The 23,238-nt window shown below is 41.7% G+C and overlaps 1 protein-coding gene across 5 annotated transcripts in view; it reads right to left on the bottom strand.

Moving 5' to 3' along the window:
* Positions 1-23,238, bottom strand: part of PIAS1 (protein inhibitor of activated STAT 1) — a 113,596-nt gene that overhangs the window by 31,253 nt on the left and 59,105 nt on the right. For all 5 annotated transcript variants that reach the window (XM_043523208.1, XM_043523207.1, XM_037911541.1 and 2 more), the window contains exon 2: positions 19,975-20,419. In XM_043523208.1, coding sequence (XP_043379143.1) covers positions 19,975-20,419 — 445 coding nt within the window. The remainder of the gene's footprint in view (positions 1-19,974; positions 20,420-23,238) is intronic.

Below are 23,238 nucleotides of genomic sequence, written 5' to 3'. Positions count from 1 at the left end.
GACTTTTCCCCATCATACCGATCATCCCTCGCATTTAGTAGTGAGGTCTATTCCTGGCTCCAATTGGCCCAGGAGGCCAGCCTTCAACACCCACTTGTTAAGTTTTCAAACAAGAACCTTCCTGCTTTCTCCCACCTCACATCTGAGAGGTGCTCACTATACACATCTGCAAAATTACCTCCATATCCTCCTTTAAATCCCTCCTTAAAACTCTCCTTTGCCGTGATGCCTACAAAAAACGGCTGACCAATAAGGTCTCACTGTTTCCTTATACTCTCCCATCTGTCTGTATGTGTGGTACCTCTTATACTTAGATTATAAACCCTTTGGGGACAGTCTTTTTGTCTTGCGTTTGTACAGTGCCTAGAACAATGGGGTCCTGGTCCTTGACTGGGGCTCCTAGGTGCTACGGCAACAAAGTATTTTTATTAATAAAGGTTCCAAACTGAGTTGGGCCTGCTGAGTGGGGATATGATCGAGCTCTATAAAATCATGACTGGTGTGGAGAAAGTGAATAATGAAGTGTCATTTACCCTTTCTCATAACACAAGATCTCGGGGTCACCAAATGAAATTAAATAGGCAGAAGGTTTTAAACAAACAAAAGGAAGTATTTCTTCACACAACGCACAGTCAATCTGTGGAACTCTTTGCCAGAGGATGTTGTGAAGACCAAGACTATAACAGGGTTCAAAAAAGGACTAGATAAATTCATGGAGGATAGGTCCATCAATGGCTATCAGCCAGGATGGACAGGGATGGGTGTCCCCAGCCTCTGTTTGCCAGAAGCTGGGAATGAGCAACAGGGAATGGATCACTTGATGATTACCTGTTCACTCCCTCTGGGGCACCTGGCATTGGCCACTATCGGAAGACAGGATACTGGGCTAGACGGACCTTTGGTCTTACCCACTATGGCTGTTCTTATGAGTAATCACTGTTAGTGCACAAGGTACTCTAAGCTAGGGCCAAGTCTAAGAATGGCAGGATTCCACGGAGAGGTAAAAGCAAGTGGCCAAAACAACTGAGAGGGAGCACTCAATAAGACCAGAAGATGGTACAGAGGAGAGCTAGCCCTGTAGCTGTGTGTCTTAAGTCAAGTCTCTGGTTGCTTCCAAATCCTTGGAAGGTCCTCAGTCCCTTGGTTAGAATGCTCCCATTAGTATAAGTTCATAGTCCAGAGGTTTGAGCAGGAAAGAGACAAAATGCAGATGTTTGCAGGGCCTTTTATTGCTTCTGCCAAGTGAAGGGAAACCCATGGTTCTCACTGGGGAAAATTACAGGGAACAGGATGGTGTTTGGAGTCACATGGGCAAGTAACATGTCATGCCCATGCATGCTTCGCTTAGTCATAGTAGAAGCCATCATCCATACCTTAGTTAGCACGTTCAAAGGAAGTCCATTAAGTGTAGATAGGTGGCTCCCATGGTCCACTGTGAGTTAAGCGTTCCTTGATGAGCCACTTAACTTGAATAATCCCTTTAAGATGTGCAGGCTAAATACCTTGTGGGTGTTACCACATGAGCAAACATTTGAAATACAGGTACAAAAAGTTAATATTCATAACGTCAGATACAAAAATGAAACATGTATACAAATAGCATAATCATATTCAGCAAATCATAATTTTTATATTGACACCTTACTTGACATACTTTGTATGAGATTTGTTGCAATTATATAACGGTGGTAGCAACAATGATCTGCATGGTCATATTTTAATCAGATAATGTCACACAGACAATCATTAACATCAGAAATGGAAAATTTGAAGTATTAATGTTTATATAAGTCTAAAGGAAAAATATAAGCACTCCAAATACTTCTAGATATTAACTGAGAATAATATAAAGACCCGACCTAACACTGCTAGTTCTAGCTCAGGGACTGAGCTTTCAAAGTCATTTACACTATAAGAGTATCAGTATTACAGAAAACATTCATTCCTTAGTGAGAAATTATTGGATTTAAGGAAATTAGAAATGGATAAAAAGCCTACCACCTTTCTGAACTGAACCTTTTACACAATTCCTATACTTCTACTGGATTTATAGGATATGAACAGGTCTTGATACAACTGAAATCATAATCCGCCTTTACAGTCCAAGACTACTGTGCTGGGGTATACAAACCCCGCACCGGGCCCAAAGGGGTTAAAAGGCAATAATGGGCCCAGGTAACCCCATCCCTACAGGCCAGCTGAGCATACTCCAGCAGGAAGAGCAGATTAAAAGGAGCTTAGAAGCCCAGGCAAGGGATGATGGACAGGCTGCAGGAGAGCTGAATCCTTCTTTCAGGAAGCCAGACAGAAGGTTGGGCTTGGGAGGGGACTACACATAGCAGGTAATGCCACCAGCAACCGCCACCACTTCAAGAAGCAGCAGGTCTTACAAAGAAGCCCTGTTCACTTGGGACTTTGTGAAGTTATTGACTGTTCAGACTATACGTATCATGCCCCAAAATGAAGGGGCACATAGGCGAAAGTAGCCCAGGGTGGCAGATTTAGGCTCTCTAAGGGGAGGATCCTGCCATTGTTACTTTCCACAGGGCCCTGGCCTGGGACCTGGTGGAGTGGGAGGGCCCAGGTTCTCCTACCACACCATGCTTAAGGACAAAGACCCCAGACACAGTGGGGAGGCCCAAATAATGCCAGCCTAGAGGCACGGACCAGGCACTGCTACTGCCCCCCCGACAGTAAGACAAGCGGCTGGAGAACAGGTGCACTAACCACCAGGCTACCTGGCCCTCCAAGCCCCCCATCACAAAGACCATTCACTATGACATAAAATATATTTCACATTTGAAGTGACGTGTGGCAGCAATTCCATGCAAGCAGCGCTATTATTTAACAAAGGGAAAACAAAAAAATATATATATATTTTTTAAATCAATACTAAAAGGGAGAATTTAAGTCAGGACACAAAGACCACACGACAACTTTCACTTAACTATGAGTGATTAAGACCTTTGTGGTTACATCTCACCATTAGCATAGTGTCCTATGCTGGGGCGCTGGCTCAATGGTGTACAACTTGATTATTTTAAAAGTGGCCTGTAGAGGGGGAAAAATGGTTTAAAATGTCAGAAGGTAAAAAAATTTTATATAAAGCATGTGTGTAAGTATAATGTGTATACATACACACAGCCAGCTCTGAAGCACAGCTATGCTGGAAGGAGGGAAGGGGGCTGAGAGGAGTTCACGCTCTTAACTGACATAGCTATGCCAGCAACCACCCCCACGTACACCAGCTCACACCAGCAAAAAAAGAGTAAGCTTTGTCTCTGCAAGGGAGCTTTGCTGTTGCAACTATATCAGCAATGCCTTTGTAGTGCCAGCTAGTCCTTCGAAATATCAGGAACCTCAAGTCTCATCTTCCCTGTGTTGCTGAACGACTTATTGGATGATTTAGATATGCATTAGAAACTCTCCTGGCCCTTATCAGAAAGGCCAGAGGTTTGAATCTTTAACAGAGCGCTTTTCCCCCCCCTATGGTCTTAAATAAATAGGTGTCAACAACAAAAATTGTAGACAGTGTGCATAAAAATACATTTCTCATTGCAAATCGGTTTCTCTTGCAGGGTTTCTCTATTGCAGGGATTTTCAAACTTCATTGCCCCGTGACCCCCTTCTGATAAAGTTACTGCATGACCCCAGGAGGGGGCAGAGCCTGAGCCCCATCATCCTGGGTGTGGGGAAGAGCAGGCTGCAGCCTGAGCCACGCTGCCCCGGGTGGGGTGGAAAGGGGACCATAGCCTGAGCCCTGCCATCCCAGGAGGGGCTGGAGCTAGGGCTTCAGCCCTGGGTCCCAGCAAGTTGAATGCTGGCCCTGGCCACCCCATTCAAAGTGAGTCGTGACCCACTTTGGAGTCCTGACCCACAGTTTGAGAACCACTGCTCTATTGTCATAAACCTGCTAGTTTGGTCATCCACTGCGTCTGGTCCGGGTTAAGTATGCAAGACAAATTTCTATTCTGTGTATGATACATACATACATACACACACACACGACATATCGTTAAGTATATAGATCAAGAAAAATTGGCAGAAAATGTTATCCCTCTGCAGGTTGCTTTAATTTTTGTACGTACTCTGAAAAATGCTAAGTATTATTAGTACAGTACAGACCTGTTTACATGCGAATCCGCTTAACGCGCAGTAGCGCCATGCCTCCCAGTGCTACCTATTTAACACGCAAGACTCGTTAACACGGGGTACGGGAACTTGCTATGTAGCGCTACAGATTTGCTCACTAACTCACTGACACAGAAATCGACAGGAAGTGCAGAGCAGAAACGTGTCGTACGTCTTTACTGATATTGGTAAAGACGTATCACACACCTTTAGTCATGGTCAAGCTAGAAAGAGATATATATATAGAGAGAGAGAGAGATATATATATATACACACACACACACACACACACACACACACACACACACACCCCATTAGAAAATTTTAACCGTAGGCCTACTATACTGGCAGAGGGCAAGCGGCAGTGTCCCTACCCTGTAGGAGAAAAGCTAGCTGCAACAGACCGAGTAAATAGCGGAGAAACCCAGCCTGACGTTTCCAAAGCTATTGGGGTTGCTGCATCTACTCTCCGAGGAGGGCTAAAAAACGAATCTAAACTGAACGGCTTTGCACAAAACATCGATTCTGCCGCAGGGCTTAAGCGAAAACGTGCGCGCTATTCAGTAAAACCCACAACGGACAAAGCCACGTGCATGTGGTTTGCTCAGGAAAGGCTGAAAGGAATGCTACTAAGTGGGCCAATTCGTCAAGCCCAAGCGACAAAATGTGGAAATTTAACGGGGGATGAATCATTCTAAGCCAGCAAGGGGTTTATAAGACATTTTAAAAAGGGTCATGGCATAGCACAGGTATCAATTACTGGAGAAAGCCCATCAGCCGATGAATCAGCTGCAAACGCGTTTCATCTGCAGCGAATGACAAACTTCATAAGAAAGAAAAAAAATGCAAGCCAGAAAGAGCAGAAAACAACAGTGTTTTTTTTGTTTTGTTTTTTAAAGTGAATCAGACACTTTTTTCAGCACGGCCCTCTTAACCCGCGGTCCGTTAACACACAGTCGTGATGGCTTGACTCCGACATCCGCGCGTCAATGGGTCTATACTGTAGTCTTCTTTGGGATTCAGGAACGTATCCCATAAAATCTTTAATCAACTCTATACTATCACATCCATAAAAAGGGTACATTCATTAAGATTGTGTGATGCTTCCTAACGTAACCAGTTGGACATCAGATTGTCAATTTATTTAGTCAAAAATGCTTTCCATCTTACTAAATAATTAAGAGCTAACATTTATACACTACTGTATTTTGACTAAATTATTAGTCTTACAAGTGTTATACTAGAACCACCACAGAAATTTAGAACGTAAGAAAAGTCATTACTGAACTGGCTCATGACCAGTGACTTCTAATAACTGTTTATTGCTGAAGACAGAAACAAAGTATTACATAAAGCAACCATATCAAGACAGTACAACATTTTAGGAAACTTTTGCCAAGGTCAATGAATGACCTTTGATTGTTCACTCATTGAGCCATAGTGATGAGCAATTCTGATTATTCAAAATAATTCTAGACAATCCAAAAGGTGGAAGTTCACAGGGCAAGCGGTGGGTCGTTTCTGCTTAGCCAGTTCCTCCCAAAAAACTAGAAAATATCTAGTTTGCTACCAAGTAATTTTGTAGGGTTTTTGTTGGGGGGAGGGGGGGAGAGAATACATTCACACTATAAAGCCTTTTGATAGGCAGATGCAAAGAGTACTATTGAAAAAAATGACACATTGGCTTCAAATTAACTCATGCATCATTGGATCCAGAAGCAAGCACAGAAAAAGCTCGCTTATAAGAAATTAATGTTATTTAGAAAGTATTTGGTACAGGATTAAAGTTGCAACATAACTCAACAGAAATTCACAGTGAAGGCTAATATGCATTGCTTCTCTGCCTAACCAGATATCCCTAATCAGCTTCACTACCGCAATCCTCAACATCCTGCATACAATAGACACTCCCCTCCCACCCCCGGTAACCCACCACTATCACCAGACCTGTCTCTTAGCACTAAACTGCTCCCTTCCTCTCTAATCAGAGAAACAAGTATTAGAGGTGGCACCTTTTGAATGTTCTGTCCTTTGCTCCACAGCCATTTAAATGCATACATCTAATACAGAACATAGGATAGAGTCACCTGGAATCTGACCACTGCCATAGAAGAGTGCTACCACTTATCGGGAAAGAATGCCACTAATCACTATGGTGTCTGTCACAAGAGTCCAGAGAGCACATTGGACACCTGAACAGATTAAGATTTGGCTTCTAGGAATAGAAACAATGGGGCATTCCATTCTATGCAGCCATATACATTGCACAGACAGAAGAATGGCAAGAACACATGCCAGCTTGGCGCTAAGAATTGGAACAGAACAGTCTAGCACTTAATAAGCAACTGACAATCAAAACTCCTATATTCCTTTCTCTGTTCTGCCACTGACTTGCTGTAACACCATGGCCAAATAATTTAATCTGAGTGCCTCATTTTACCCATCTGTAAAGAGAGTCTTGTAATACTTCTCTCGTGGATATTGTGAAGCTTATGTTTGTGAAGTCCTTTGAGATCTTTGGATGAAAGCTGCTAAAGAAACATGCAAATCAGTCTTCTCTCTCCTGTAAACTGACCTCTGGTTCCTGCCTAGATTCTCTGGAGGAGAAAGGTAATCCCATTTGTCTGGGTTGCTATGGAACGGCACTAGATAATCTTTCGTGGGCTAGAACCCATTTCATCAGATGGATGGAGAGGAAAATACGGTAGGCAGTATACCTGCCTACCGTATTTTCCACTCCCATGCATCTGATGAAGTGGGTTCTAGCTGCCTACTGTATTTTCCACTCCCGTGCATCTGATGAAGTGGGTTATAGCCCACAAAAGATTATGCCCAAATAAATTTGTTAGTCTCTAAGATGTCACAAGGACTCCTTGCTGTTTTTGCTGATACAGACTAACATGGATACCCCTCTGAAACTAGATAATCTGTCATTGTGCAGTGACAAAGCACTTAACTAACTGTAATTGCAAGACATGCATTGTCACTGAATGCAATATTTCAAGTTTTGGTCAGTTTGTTGAAATCTCAAATTCATTTCTATACCCAGAGCTTTTAGCAATCAATTTTTAAAAGTTTAAAGTAAAAAACCCTAAATTTAACAACAAAGAAAACAACTTTTAGAACAAATCCCTAAATGCATACGATACTGACAGACGGGAAAGACTAAGAGCTACAATTAACTTGTGTAAACATTATACATTTTAGAACTGTCCATAACATATTTTATATACAGAAGAAAGCAATGGAAATTCCATGCAACTGGATAAACAGTTATTTACACTATCTTTTTAAAGCATGCATTACAGTACTTCTGAGTAATGAATACAACCTCTGCAGACTTCCCCACAGTCAAGAAAGAACGTCACCATTGATACTTGTTACCCCATCCTCCTCTCCTCACTCCCCAACACTCCATTTGTTTGTTTCTTCCACCGGCTAGATCTGGTCTTTTACACGGTACGCTTGTTTGCAGCAGGTGCTGTAAGTTACTATACTTTTGTACTATGCTAGTGCAAAGGGGCCTCAACTTGACTGATGTCCCTTGGCACTACCACTAAATAACTATGAAACAACCTAGGCTCTTCACTGAACACCCTTTCTAAGAGGCCAACTAAGGCAGGGATCCCTTAAACTTTATCCAAAGTTTTCAAACCTGGATGCCTAAAGTTAGATTCCCAAACTTATATTTAGGCATCTAAACATGAGCACCTTGGTTTTTCCAGAAGTGATGAGCATTCACAAATCCCACTGAAATTAGTGGGATCTGCAGATGTTCAGCATCTTTGAGGGGGAAAAAATCAAGCCACTTGATTTATTTAGGCACTTAAATCTGGATTTGGGGGCCCAACTTTAGCCATTTAGGCTTGAAATTTTTGGTCTCTATCCCCTACAGCACTGATAGCAGCTGAGTAATCCTTAGGGGTATTAAATAACTACCTTTATCAAGGACCCTTTACAGGAATATCACAATGCTGGTTAAAGGAGCCTCATGAAGTGAAGTATATTTTCAGCCTATACTGAGATGAAAGTGGCTGAAATTCTATAACAAGCAAGAGAGTTTGGGGCAGTCAAAAGGCTCCATTTTGCTTGGAAATCTGCCTCTTAAGACATGCAAACAAAGCCCTAAGATTAGGTAATTCAGGGTAATACCAAACCCTATAATGACAACCACCAAATCTTTGTGTCACGTTTGTTTTCTCGAGCATTTTGATTTGGTTTTTTTTAAGCTATGGTGAGGCAAGAGAAGCACTGACTGAGAAATTCCAGATTAAGGTTCCTTCTAATGCCAATAGACCTTCTGATACCTACTAAAGAAAATTACGGTTTTTCTGTTGGGTTTGGAGGTCAACGAGGTCCCAGAGCATTTGCCAGCTCAGCATCCTCTCTTACAGACAGATGTGTGTACAACCTAAACGGAATACACACACACACACAATTTGGCAAAGCACTTCTGCGCATGCTGTACTTTGACAATGGGACTACTCATATGCTTTGAGTTAACCATGTGCTTAAGTGCTTGTTAAACTGGGGCCATAGTTCCTTCTGGCACAAGCTTTCACTCTTAAATATAAAAATTCCACTCTGATCTTGGACAGGCAACATCTAACAATCAACCATTGCAGGACCCGTTCAGAGGGAGCAGCAGATATGCCTTTGAAGACATGTATACTCCATACTGAAGTATCTTGTAAGACGCAAGACTTCAGTTCTGAAGATTGCTCAATCTCTCTGCCTTGCTATCTGCTACACTGTAAATTGAAAAACTAAATTCCATCTCCTGCAGCTGAAAAGCTAACAGGTTGGTTAGAAACTACACTAGACTTGAAAATATGGAGACCCTAGACTACAGAATGATTGATTTCTTGTATTTAAGGGATACCAAGTGCAAATAAGAAGCTGAAACAAAAAATCAGAATAAATTAATGTATTGTGTTTCTAGTTTAGTCAAACCACAAGAAAGAAAAATTAGCAGTTCACTCTTGCATTACTAAAAGAGTTGCAAAACCGGAAATCAGAAAGCTCACAGTGGAGCTGAAAGAACTTGGTGTTTTGTTGAACTTCCTCCCACAAAGCACATCAACATATGTGCCTTTTCTTTCTCACTTGTTAAAAGAGATAGTAAAAGCTTTACTTCCGTAATAAGCCTCACCCTGGTTATGCATAGCAATGGGTCTGCCTACCAATATATGAAAGGCAAAAATCGTTACTAAGTCAAGTATTTGCAGCTTCAAAATTAGATTTCTAAGTGTACAAATTAGATTGTCTAGTGAATAGTCTTGACTGCAGTCAGTCTTACCAAAAGAACTTCAATGAAGTGGGTTTTAGCCCACGAAAGCTTATGCCCAAATACATGTGTCAGTCTCTAAGGTGCCACAAATACTCCTCCCTTTTTTTGCTGATACAGACTAACACGGTTACCACTCTGAAACCTGTTCATTATGACTGTAGTTCAGTGGTATGATCTACTCTCATTGAATGCCCAAGGGTCAGCTGAATTCTTAACACATGATTAACCACTCCCTTTAATGGCTACTTTTTAGGTAAATGTAAATAAAAGATGTGCCACTCTCCTAACTGCTTCCAGAAAGCAGACATGAGAGGTGCAGGATTTCAAGAAAAGAACTGGGTCTGACTGAGACCCAGGGCATCCAGCAGAAGTTGTTTCCACTTGCTGGAGACAGGAATCATTGGAGCCTGGCAGCCAAGAAACACCATGTGTAGGACTGCCAACTCTGACAGAAGTTATTCCAGGAGATTTCTCCCCCGATGTGAATGTCATTTTCTTAAAATATCCTATTAAAATCTCCTGGATTGCTTTCCATAGTCACCGGGAGATTGATGCCGATTCCGGGAGACTCCAGGCCAAACCTGGAGGATTGGCAACCCTATTTACACAGGTACAGGGACATCACTAAAAGCTGTGTTCTTCTGTCTTCCCCTGCTGTTAGGCTATGACAGGTAGACAAAATCATAGCCTTCCAGCAGGGGAAGACATTCAAAATCAAAATTTACATGGCTTATATCTATATATCTTTTAGATCAGGATACAATAAATGCCAGTTCATAGCGGACCGTAATTATTAGCTATTTGATAGGTAACCCATTTTATTTAGCAAGGTTCTAGAAGAGTAAAACCTCCCACAGTACTTGTTATCTTTTAATGTAAAAAGCAAGTTCAAAAACTCGCAGTTACAAACACACAAAAATACCATCTTCTTGTTGCAAAAACTTCATGTAGGTATTTCTAATGCCGTCTTCACCATGGTATCTGAGCACCAACAAAGTTATGGAAAATCAATTATCTCACTGCTAAACACCAGAAGGGGCTAGTTTATAAGTCTTACCATAGGGAATATGGAGTATATTCTAAATGTAACGTAAAAATAGGCAATTAGAATCCCAGAAACCGCCTTTCAAATAGTATAGACACACACAATCACTCTAGAGAGAAATATCTAGCAAAAAGAACAGGAGTACTTGTGGCACCTTAGAGACTAACAAATTTATTGGAGCATAAGCTTTTGTGGGCTACGGCCCACTTCATTGGATGCATAGAATGGAACATTAGTAAGAAGATATACACACACACACACACACACAGAGAACGTGGAAGTTGCCAGACAAAAAAAATATCTAGATCGCTCATAGTTCAAATACTTTAAATACTCTAACATAATTGCAAAAAGGGTAACTATTGTTTCCCTTATAACTTGTTGCTGAGTGAATTCAAATTTGGTTATCCTGATTTGAGGGCACTCAGTACTTGAATGATCAGGCCCAAAGTATGTACACTGAAATGTACACTCTTTAACCTTGGGGTAAAACAAAAGGTGTATATTTACTCATTTGATAGCTTTTTGGGGAGTTATACTGGGGAAAATCGTGCTTCTACTCAAATCAATAATTCCTACGAACTTCAATAGGGTCAAGATTTTACCCCCATAGTTTTATCAATGGCTTATCTCTCTCTCTCTCTCTCTCTCTCTCTCTCTCTCACACACACACACACACTTACTTTAAACCTTTCAGAATACAGGCCTACACCCCTGAGCACCAGAACTATTGCAACACCGACAGATCCCAGTTGTCAGCAGGTGGGATCGAACCTGGGACCTCTGGAGCTTAGTGCATGAGCCTCTACTGCATGAACTAAAACACAGCACAAACATGGCTGCATTTGTTGAGTTATCAAGAACAACATTCTTGTGAGATATAATTTTTTTTTTTTAGTCTTCAGTTGTTCTTGCATTTTTATTCTCCACTTCTAATCCTGATCTTGAATGGTGTGGATTTTATTAAACAAGCTCATTTTGAGGTTTTGAGCCCTTAAGAAGTCTCCAAACTACTAAACTTGAAAAGTGAATATATTTTAAAGATTGGTGAGGATTAGGTCAATCCTAGTGTACCAGAAATCAGCTTACATTTAAATTTAAGGTCTAATTATAAAAACCCTGAAAAATCACGTTTAATGCAACCATCACATTCTACAGTAAGACCTGTGATCATCAGTTCAAATTTGAATTAATTTCTTTAATTCAGAACTAATTAAATAAAGTTCAGTCAACCACATAGCCGTGCTATATGCAGGGAGATCTCCAGCAGGCAAATTTGAACCACTACTACTAATATACTGCTTCAGCATTCGTCCCTTCATGTTTGTTACAGTTTGATTTTGACAGCTCATTATATACTAAAATCACTCCCACAAAAACCTAGGTTTTTTTTTTAAATTAAGTAAATTCGCTTAAAGTTTAGCTTTTACAGCACAAACTACAGCTATTTTGCACACTAACAGCATACAGCTGATGCACTATTTGCCTAATGTGTTTGATAAGGGTTTGACATTTGCAATTGACATCACATCAACTTCTCCATTTTCTCAGTTTCATGCATGTCAGTTTTAAGCTGCTAAGCAAAAATTAGTTGGTCACATGCACATATTTTCTGATTTTTAGATCTACCAAACCAATTGTGAAAGTGGGATGACCACCAATTACCTGCCTATCTGCATAAAAAGTGTTTTATTCCGAGGCCTTTCTACGGTGTTCATTATAGTAACAAACTAAAATTTTGCAAGATTTGTGCGCGCGTGCGCACACACACACACACACGACTAGTCTGACAGACATTCACTTTTCCGTGTTACTAACCTTTCCTAACTGTGTTCTCAATTTAGTGACAGAATCTGTACTGGCTTTGTATGCTTCTTTCACATGACCGGATAGGATTCCTTTTGAAGCCAGAAAGCCGGTGTTACAGTTTTCAAATATATTCAAGTATTTTAGAGTTATTCTGACAGACCAAAACCAGGCTACGAGCCTAACAATTCCCACATAGTTAGGTGTGCCAATATAGCGCAAAAAGCGTTCACTCTTTAAACGTTAATATTTTTACAGAAAATCTAGAAAGGGATATGTTTTCCTAGTGTGAAAGCGTTCTGTAGCTAAAGCAATACCCCTTCAGTATTTTCTGAGAGGGAAAAAATACCCACCCCCCACAAGCCTGGAACAATTTTAGAAAAGTTCTATAGGTGGTTCAGACTATATTTTCACTAAATCAGAACATAATGTACGCGTTTAATTCTGCTGGGTGAATCATTGCCAATTCGCTTAGACAAGATAATTTTCAGCAAGGTAAAGATGTTATACCCAGAAGTCAAGTCAAGTCACGATTGTTTGCATCAACTGTAGGTTCAGTCCAGAATGTTTTAGTGAGATACCCTAGAGATACCCAAAACAACTCAAAGAAGATTCTTCACGAAGGGACTGTGACAGAATATACTCGTGTTCACACCCTACACACACTTCGAATAATGTTTGTACAAGTTATGCCTTGCAAGGTACCATTTAAAAACTCAACTTGCTGATTAATACTACCATAACAAAATACACATAGCAATATTGTATGCAAAGTTATGAATATAAGCTGAAAGGATGACTCAAGTATGCTTCCAAGATAAGTCTAGGGAGTGGTTAACCAGTTCCTCAGAGACAAAGGGAAAGCAACTAAGCTGATGGACCATTACCTGCTAAGTGGCCATTCTTTGGCAAGGAAGGGGGCAGGGACAAAAATCTGCATCTGAGCAAAGAAACAGCATGAAGTTTCCTTTCTTCACCAGGCTGCCTGTGACCTTGCTCCCAGCTGTAAATGCTTCTCAAAGAGGGACAGGACTATAAAAAGAAGGGGCAGACACCCCAAAACACTCCCCACTCATCACATTCTCTGCACCAGAGAGGACAAAAGGAAACAGCCACTGGGCTTTGGGGTAGTGGTTCTGACATGAAGAGTTTTGTCAGTAATCTTACTGGAAGTATGTGGTGAGAATTCCTTGAATCTAATATAAAATTTAAGTTGGACACTAGTAAGGAATTTATATTTTTCTTGTATGCCTCATTACTTAAAATCTCTCTTTGTTACAGTTAATAAACTTAATTGTTTTCACTAATCCAGTGCACAACCGTAAGTGTTCAGGTAACTCCACTTGGGGTAATAAGCAGTGTGTAGATTATTCCCCTAAAGAATAACAGATTTAATATATTTGTACTGTCCAGAAGAGGGCTGGCAGTACAGGACATACATTTCTAGGGGAAAACCTGGGATTGGGAGCGTTGGAGTCACCCTGTGCTAATCTTTCTGGCTGGTAAGAGCAGAGATGTGGCTGGCTGGCTGCAGCACATGCAGAACAGACATAGCAGGGAGAGACTTACATGCTGGAGGCTGTCAGCAGTCCAGGTTGGTGGCTACAGCACCAAGGCATTGTAAAGGTCACCCCATGTTACAGGACAGGTGTGACATAGCCCCCACTAGTCTAGATTATGCCACGGTATGTCACAAGGACATACAGGTGAGTCGCATCATACACGCATTTAACTTACGCAAATTCAACTATACGCGCTCGGCAAAAAAAACAAGATACCTGTAAATAACGCGGGTGATTCCGCCCACCATTCCACTCAATGAGCGTATGGCCCGGAGTGCGGGTGAGATGGGAGATGTGAATCTGCTGTTCCCTCAGTTGGTCTCAGTTCCGGCGTGCCTCTCATAGCGTGAGCATCTTGCTGTGCTGAGTGTGATTCTAGTGTTTAAAGATACTGTACGTATTTTTTCTACAACATGGCCCCTAAACGCAAGCCAACTACTTCATCAGGTGCTCAACCGAAGAAACAGCGATCTGTTCCAACGCTGGAAGAAAAACTGGCTGTGTTGGACTTATTGAGAGACGGTATGTCGGTCTCCAAAGCGGAGCGTAAATATGGCCGCAACGAATCTAGCATCCGTGCCATCAAGATTCGCGAGAGAGAAATTTGTCAAGCCGTGGCATCAAGTGCTCCAATAACTGCTAAGGTGACGAGCCAGGTGCGTGATAAAACTTTAGTGAAGACTGAAAAGGCATTAAACTTATGACTGGAAGACATGAACCGTAAACGTGTGCCGATCGATGGCAATGCATTGCGAGAAAAGGCTCTTAGCCTCTACGCGCTGTTCAAACTTCCCGCCAAAGAGAGACAGCCTTCTGACGAGAAGGAATTCAAAGCCAGCCAAGGCTCGCTTAACAGTTATAGGGACCGCTTCGACCTCAAAAACGTGCAGACTACTTGTGAAGCTGCATCTGACAACGAAGAGGCAGCAAAAGCCTACCCCGAACAATTAAAGAAAATCATAGAAGAAAAGGGCTATCTTCCCGAACAAGTTTTTAATGCTGACGAGACCGGGCTCTTCTGGGAAAAAATGCCCAACCGCACTTACACTACGAAATCAGAAAGACAAGCCCCTGACTTCAAAACAGCTAAAGACCGTGTGACTGTGTTGTTTTGTGGCAATGCATCTAGGCATTTAATGAAGCCGGGCTTGCTCCACAGGGCTGCAAATCCCCGTGCCCTAAAAGGGGCAAACAAAAATCTCCTGCCTGGGTTCTGGCAATCAAATAAAAAGGCTTGGGTGACGGCAGCATTGTTTCTGGATTGGTTCCACAAGTGTTTCATTCCGGAGGTCAAGCGGTACCTTGAAGAGAAAGGACTTGACTTTAAACTGTTGCTAATCGTAGACAATGCTCCTGGCCACCCTGCGGCACTCCGGTTTGCACATAACGACGTTGAAGTATTCTCTCTCTCTCCCCACAATACCACCTTCATCCTCCAACCTCTTGACCAGGCATGATTTGCTGTTTCAAGGCCACGTACACAAGGCTTACATTCTCACGGATACGTAGCGCTATGGATGCTGATCCCAATCTTAATGTGATGGAGTGTTGGTAGTCCTCCAACACTGCCAACTGCATCACTTATATTAAACAAGCAATGGATGCAATCAAGCCTGAAACAGTCAATGCACGCTGGCAAAACCTATGGAAAGAATGTGTGAATGATTTTAAGGGTTTCCAGACCATTCACAAAGAAGTGAAACACATTGTTCAGGTGGCCACGCAAGTGGGTTATGATGGCTTCGTCGACACCCTTGAGGAAGAAATTGAAGAATTAATTGAGAGCCATAGAGAAACGGACTAATGAAGAATCAGAGGAACTGATAAAATCGTCTACAGAAGACGAAGATGACGACGACGAACAGGAAGAGGCAGCAAGTTGGAATCTTCATAAATTTGCTGAAGTGTTCCAAGCAGCAAAACACTTGAATGATTTAATTTCTGAATACGATCCCTCTATGGAACGAAGCCTCAAAATCACACGGAGTATTACGGACGATTTGAGACCATATCAAGAAATGTTTGAGTAGTTCAAGAGACAACAGCGACAGTTGCCAATCACCATGTTTTGCAAGGAAAAACAACCAGCAGCAGATGAGCCTATGCAATCAACTCCTCGAGCTGAACCAGAGCTAACCACTTTGTCTACGACTCGCTCTCCGTCACCCAAGCTCTCCATCACCTCCGTCTCCTGGATCGACATCAAGCCCTGATGACCCCCTGTAATTACCCCCCCTGTAATTAAAAAGACAGTACTGTAAAATTATATTTTGCATATATACTCTTTATTATATACTGTACATTACTGTATACATATTACTGTACAGGGTCGTATACACAAAACCATGTACAGTATACTGTACTTTATGGGCAATTTAAGGGATTTTCTAGGGTAATTTTTACTATATGCGATTTTCACCTTACGCGCTCACTTTAGAACCTAACCCCCGCGTAAGATGCGACTCTACTGTATAAGAATTGGGATTTATTACAGAACAATGCTTTTGAGGGTTTGGTGTAAAGCCTCATCATTAGGCTTGGCAGAATTAAGTTTGAATTTTTTTAAATAGTTTCAACAGGTAATATTTTTAAGCTTTTAATTTTTTTTATTGATTTAAATTTTCAGTTATGAAAAATTATTAATGGGAGGTCAGACAATTATTTAATGTCAGGAGACATTGAGATTCAAAGTCAAAGCTTTACATACAAATTGCCCTCATCACATGTCAAAATATAGAAAGTAAATATCCTTAAATCATCAAATCATCCCCTTTTTGCTATTCATTCACTAGTCCATTTGTAACAAGCCTAATTCAAAAATTTTTAAATGACTGGATTTTGACTCAAGTTATCAAGCAGCATTTTTCTTTCTTTGCCTATCTGTGACTTTGATGATCATTGATAGAAACATATGTTTGGTTGCTTTGTGTATGTGCAGTGAAATTGATGTTTACTGACATTCACCAATAGAAATCTAGTCCTTCCAAGCCTACTCATGATCAATATTCATTGCTAGAACACATTTAATTAGAGATTATACTAATCATCTTAAATCAGGTGCATCGTCCAATGCAGATGCTTTCTTGACTTTGCAACATCTAACATTGCTAAAAATCAACCGTGTCCCATATACTGCTGAGCTGGGACCAGACATCTCCTGTTCTCATAAAAAAAACAAAAAACAAAAAAACCACAAGCCTAGAGGCAGCCCTCTTGGGGCCAGAAGGGATGCTGTAAATCCCTTCAAGTCTCAATGCTACAGACAATATAAGCATAATCTTTTTTATTAACTGCAGGGCTGTGGAAAAGCTAAACAAGAGTTGTGCACTGGAAATGCTCTGAAGGAAAAATGAGAGAATCTGCAATTGAATAGAGCAATGGCAGGGAATGATAATTCCACTACTCTGTACTGTGGAGTCTGCTATTCTGAGTTCTCAGAAAGAGCACAGTTAGTGTAAAACACACACTAGCCCTGTAGATTTGAGGTTTACAAGTCCAATGTCGCTTTGTGAATATACTGTCCCTGCACTGGTACAGCTCACTACTGCAAACTACGTGGTATATTACAAGTCCAGAGAAGATAAACAGTTGATTGAATAGCTACTGTATAGCCCTCTAACATTGGCTGTCTGTCACAGAGAACATAGCACCAGGATTCAGAGTAGCAGCCGTGTTAGTCTGTATCCGCAAAAAGAAAAGGAGTACTTGTGGCACCTTAGAGACTAACCAATTTATTTGAGCATAAGCTTTCGTGAGCTACAGCTCACTTCATCGGATGCATACTGTGTCATGAAAGCTTATGCTCAAATAAATTGGTTAGTCTCTAAGGTGCCACAAGTACTCCTTTTCCTTTTGCAAATACAGACTAACATGGTTGTTACTCTGAAACCTGTCTAAATGGAATGTCTTCAATTGTGGGTGAAGTAATCAGCATTCCAGTTTCCAATCAATGATGCCCATCTTACAGGCATAAAAACTTTTAACAACACTAATGTTTAAAATCAAGTTTACAAGTTAAATACAAGTTAAGAAGGAAGGTACTGTACATCTGGGGTTAGGCTTGAGTTATGAGAGATTCCAAGTATCGGTTACAAGGTTCACAAGATACATTCATAGCACATAACCAGCATAGACCCAAATTGGGGTGCGGGAGTTTTTAAAGCATCAGTGAATAAGTGATCTCAGGTATGCCACCCACAGAACGTATTTAGAGTCCAAGTCAGTATTGGTGTCGCGAATAGGTACATGGGTGGGGTGCGTCCCTTGATGCTTCAGGGAAGGAAGTGGGTTATTTCTGTGACCGGCAGTCTTGTTTACTCTATATTAGAAGGTATTTTAACAGTCTGGAGCTGCACTCTGAGGAAACAAATGACAAGAGACTTACATCTATTGCCTTCTTTTGTTCTTGACAACAGAAAAAATGGCTGGTAAATTCCATTTGCCTACCTGGTAATCACATTAATTAGTGAACTGGCTACCTACAATATTTGAGTACAAAGGGTGTAACTCTATTTTGGGTATGACAAACAAAAGATCTGTGCCCTTTCGAGAATTTATGTAACCGAGTAACTACTCTGAAAAGGATTAAGTGAAACCTAAATAAATTAGGGTGCACAGAACTCAAGGAAAGTCTTTGACCAGTACCAGAGACTGACAACAGGTTCCATTTGTGAGAAGCGGGGAGCTAGTCATTCTGAATCTCAATTAAAGTCTCCAGGCTGGTCTCATCATGGGAAGTGCGGGGATGAAATCAAAAAATTCCTATTCACCTATAAAAGGTCCAAGGAATAAAAGAAACCAAAAGATAACAGTGCAGGCTGTATTTCAAACAGGAGAAATCACAAGGGCCTGGAAGGTGCATCAGCCATTTGAAGACAAAGCAAGTGGTCTGGAAGACTAACACACTTTGAGGGGGGAGGAAGGACTTCCTTGCCACAATGAAGGGGATACCTGAATATTTGGTGCAAACATCCATCAAAATAACTGAAGACAAACTAAAACTACCATGTACCCAATAACATAAAACAAACATTTTCTTTTATTAAAGTAGAGAAATTAATACACAGCCTTTTTCTATGCTGTAGTTAGTGGCACAGTGATTGTCAAGGAAGGCAGGTCCTCAATTGTATTTACATTTAGAAATACCTATTTGTAAACCAATTACTTAAAGTCTTTTCAAAGTTTTAAAGCGTTGGTTTTTTTTAAGCTGAATCAAGTGTTTACATCTGCCAATTGCTAAACCAGTGGGTTTTTCCTCACTGACATAAAAAAGCATTAGTGTGCGTTCTTCTTATATTTGTGGCTTTTTTTCAAAATGCCCCCATACCGCCTGTAGTCAGTTCTGCTAAAGACTAGACAATTACTATTTACCCTGCACTATAAGAAGAAACCAAAAGGACTGGTTCTGACATGCATGCCAGGAGTCCTACTGAAATCAATGGGACCACGTAAGCACTTAAAGTTAAAAAAGTGCTTTGCTGAACCAGGGACCAGAACAGGAACACAAATTGCTATGTGCTGCTCTGTAAGACTCCAAATTATCCTAGTCAGCTACACAAATATGTTATAGATCATAACCACAAGACATTTTAAATACAAAAGTTTGCAGATCTTTCATAGTTAGTAAATTTAAGTCCAGAATGCACCATTATGATTATTTAATCTGATTTCCTACATAACACAGACCATAGAATTTTTTATGTATTTGCTGGGCCCAAGTTTTTGTTGAACTTTCTGGTTTAACCACCTGCTTTTAGTTGTTCAGACTTCCTTATTTTTTAAGTTCCCTTTTCTAAAGCTTCGAGCCACAGTGAGCTTGTTTTTTGCCCATTACTTCCAATGAGGACGTTGCACTTGTTTATACTGGAGGCTACAGTACTTAGTGTCGTAACTGTAGTTACTATTTGAACCCATCTATGGGTATTACTGAAGATGACGTGTCTCCTCTCATGCACTATAGAACACGTTGTTCCAAGAGGCAACTATTTCTTGTATCTAGAAATATTGGTTCTCTAAATCATGTTTTTATTTAACATTTAAGCAAGTTTATATGCTAGAAGCTGAAGCCCCCACCCTCCCGCCACCCCTTTTATTACTGAAGAGATATTCTAAATACAGAATTAACAGCATTATAGCCTTACCTAGACTAGTTGGTTTTATCAGTTCATCCAGCAAGTCATAAAAAGGTAATTTCTGAAGCTTTATGTCTGGATGGACAGGGTGGAGCGCAGCTGTTAGGTGGGGAAGTTCCAGTTCATGTTTAGGTCCCAGAAGAGAAACAGGAAGCAATGGTGACGTTGCAGGGTGGCCATCATAAGTGAGCTGTGGAATGGTAGATGGAGACAAAGTTGCTGGCATGGAAGTTGAGTGTACGCTGGGGAGAGACAAGTCTGCAGGTGTCATGATTTTCTGAGGGAACCTCCGCCTATAGAGTTCTTTAATTTTCATTTGGACAGCAGGGCTGCAGCCGGCTTTTAACAAATGCAGTGCTTTTGTGAGAAGTTCGTGTTTGCGTCCGTGCTTGTTCCTCCCCGCGTATCCCAGAAGTACTTGCAGCTCAGAAACTCTAAGGCTCATAACCATTTGCTTGAAGACAAACAAAATTCATAAATATTAGTATTACAGTTACCACCTCTGCAGTGTTAATACTTTTCTGTTAATCTTTTTTATCACAGCTTATTTAGAACCTGACATTTCTATCCCATCCTTGACTATCTAGAACACAACTTAAAATGGGATTGTGTTTATTGAGTACTAGTATCAATGTAGATGTAGACAGTCTGGAACAGCCTTTTTACTTTAAAAGGTACTGAACTTTGATTTGTTAAGTGTGATCCAAGACCATCATGGCAGGAGTGAAAATTTTAGGAGAAAGCGGACCAGCTTCAAAGAAAGACCCGGGGTGGGGGCGGGGGCGGGGAAGATTTGTAATGGGAGATACCAGTACATTATTCGTAAGTTTAATATGTTTTCTTTCAATTGTACATTTCAGTAAATACAGTTATGATCTAATAAGTTTGGTTCCACTAATATGACCAAAATATTAGGGAGTACTTGAAGGGCAGGACACAAGTTTTAAAACACCATTTTGAATTAGCTTATGCTACATGGAAATTTAGAGTAGTGTTTCCAACAAAAAGAAACGACAGAGCATAAATCCATTCATAAAAAAAAGAGAGAAACCATCTCTAAAATTCAGAGCCCATTAACTGACAAGTACCAACTATCACAGCGGTCTATACAAGGGGTCTCAAACTCAAATGACCATGAGGGCCACTAGTACATTGGCCCGAGGGCAGCACCACTGACTCTGCCCCCCTACGCTGCCCCACCCCCACTCCACCCCTTCCACCACTCCGCCCCTGCCCTGCCTCTTCCCACCCCTTCCCTGAAATCCCCACCCCAACTCTGCCCCTTTCCTGCCCCCAGGGGGTGCAGGAGGGGTGCAGGGTGAGGCAGGGGGCTCAAGGCAGGGGGTCAGGGTGCAGGGTGAGTCAGGGGGTCAGGGTGCAGCAAGCGGCTCAGGGTAGGGGTCGGGGTGCAGGAGGGGTGTGGGGTGCAGGAGGGGGCTCAGGGCAGGGGGTTCGGCTGCAGGAGGGGTTCAGGGGCGGGGGCTGGCCTGGCACACACCGGGGGCAAGGCACGCTCCCAGTGCACGCCAGGCCGGAGCCACTCTAGTTAAATGCTGGGGGGGCCCCCCCCCCGCGGGGAGCTGGTGGGCCACAGGAAATAGCCCCACAGGCCGCGTGTTTGAGACCCCTGTTCTATACAAATAAAATAACTTCAGCATAAAGTTTGCAGTGTATTCAATACAGGTATTTGGAAGGATATTTTGTTATCCACCATCTTACTTGACTCCTAGTTTTAGGGCTGTACACTGCTGCCTATCACCATAATACCTGAGCACAGTCAAAATATGTTAGTCAGAAGAAGAAATTACTAAAGTAGTCAGTTTTCAGAGTAGCAGCCGTGTTAGTCTGTATTCACAAAAAGAAAAGGAGGACTTGTGGCACCTTAGAGACTAACAAGTTTATTTGAGCATAAGCTTTTGTGAGCTACAGCTTATGCTCAAATAAATTTGTTAGTCTCTAAGGTGCCACAAGTACTCCTTTTCTTTTTGTAAAGTAGTCAGTGTATTTCTTTTAACCATGAGTTTCTTTTGTCATCACTGTTTTTCACCCCCTTTCTCCACTTCTGCTAGTCAATTTTCAGCCCCGCATATCAGTCCTACCTCTCCCCCACATCCCTACTAAAAAGACAGAGAACTTGAGTGAAGGCAAAATAAGAAGCTGCTAGCTACGGTGGCTAAGGTAGCTGCAATCAAGGACTAGTATACTCCAAACTTGAAAAATCTTACAACATTTCATCAAGGTAACTTTAAATACTACATTTTTTAAAATGCATTCTGTTTAAGCTGTTTACCTTAAGTGGGTCCTCTAAACAGGAATGAATAATAAAATGTTAACTTTAAAAAATAATATACAAGTACATGTGTTTATGGTCTAGACCATTTAAGTGTTCTGAAGGACATATCACCTGGGTTTGCCTCAAGATCCATTTTCTCTTACCCATTTATATCAAAAGCATTACCTAGTGCTGACTTAGTTTTTGAGGTGGGAGTTTTTACATGCAAAGGAAACCTCCCGTGAGGTGGATAAAAAGACAGCCACGAGAGCCAAATCATTTGACAATGTTTAAGTTTGATGATACTGTCATTTTAAAAAGGCACGACAGAACTTAGATCAAGTGGCAAAGAGGAACTAGAGTGTGCATTTGAGGCAAAGGGAGGGGGGAGGGAAATAGCCACAGGTTTCAAAAATACTTAGAGGGGGTTTTATTTCATTTGGCATCGATAGGACCCTACCAAATTCACAGCTGTGAAAAACAAGTCATGGACCGTGAAATCTGACCTCCCCTGTGAAATCTGGCTATTGTAGGGGAGGGGCAGGGCTCAGGGGGCCCCAGCTGGGAGCTCCTACCATGGGCCGGGCTCCAGCTGCTAGTCCGAACCCAGGGTGAGGAGGGACAGGACTTCCTTTTCCCCTGCAGGGGCCGCTCTCAATTCTGTGTCAGACCCACCTCCGGGAACCTCCCGCATCTGCAGGAAGCTCCAAGGCCAAAACTGTCAGCCCCTGACCTGGGCAGAGAGGCTGAGGGGAAAACCCATCCCCCCATACCCTGCAACCCTCATTTTTGCTCTGCTGCTGGCACTGGCATTGACTTTAGAGCTTGGCATCTGGCCAGCAGCCACTGCTCTCTGGCTGCCCACCTCTGAAGGCAGCACCCTTGCCAGCAGCAGGCAGAAGTAAGGGTGGCAATCCCACAACTCCTCTACAATAGCCTTACAACCCCCCACCCCCACAACTCCCTTTTGGGTGAGGTTACAATCTAAGTTCCCTCTAAAC

Source organism: Chelonia mydas, chromosome 10 (assembly GCF_015237465.2).
Source record: "Chelonia mydas isolate rCheMyd1 chromosome 10, rCheMyd1.pri.v2, whole genome shotgun sequence".
NCBI classification, from domain to species: Eukaryota; Metazoa; Chordata; order Testudines; family Cheloniidae; genus Chelonia; species Chelonia mydas.
Note: the sequence above shows the minus strand (reverse complement) of the source record. Positions and strands in the feature narration are given on the sequence as shown.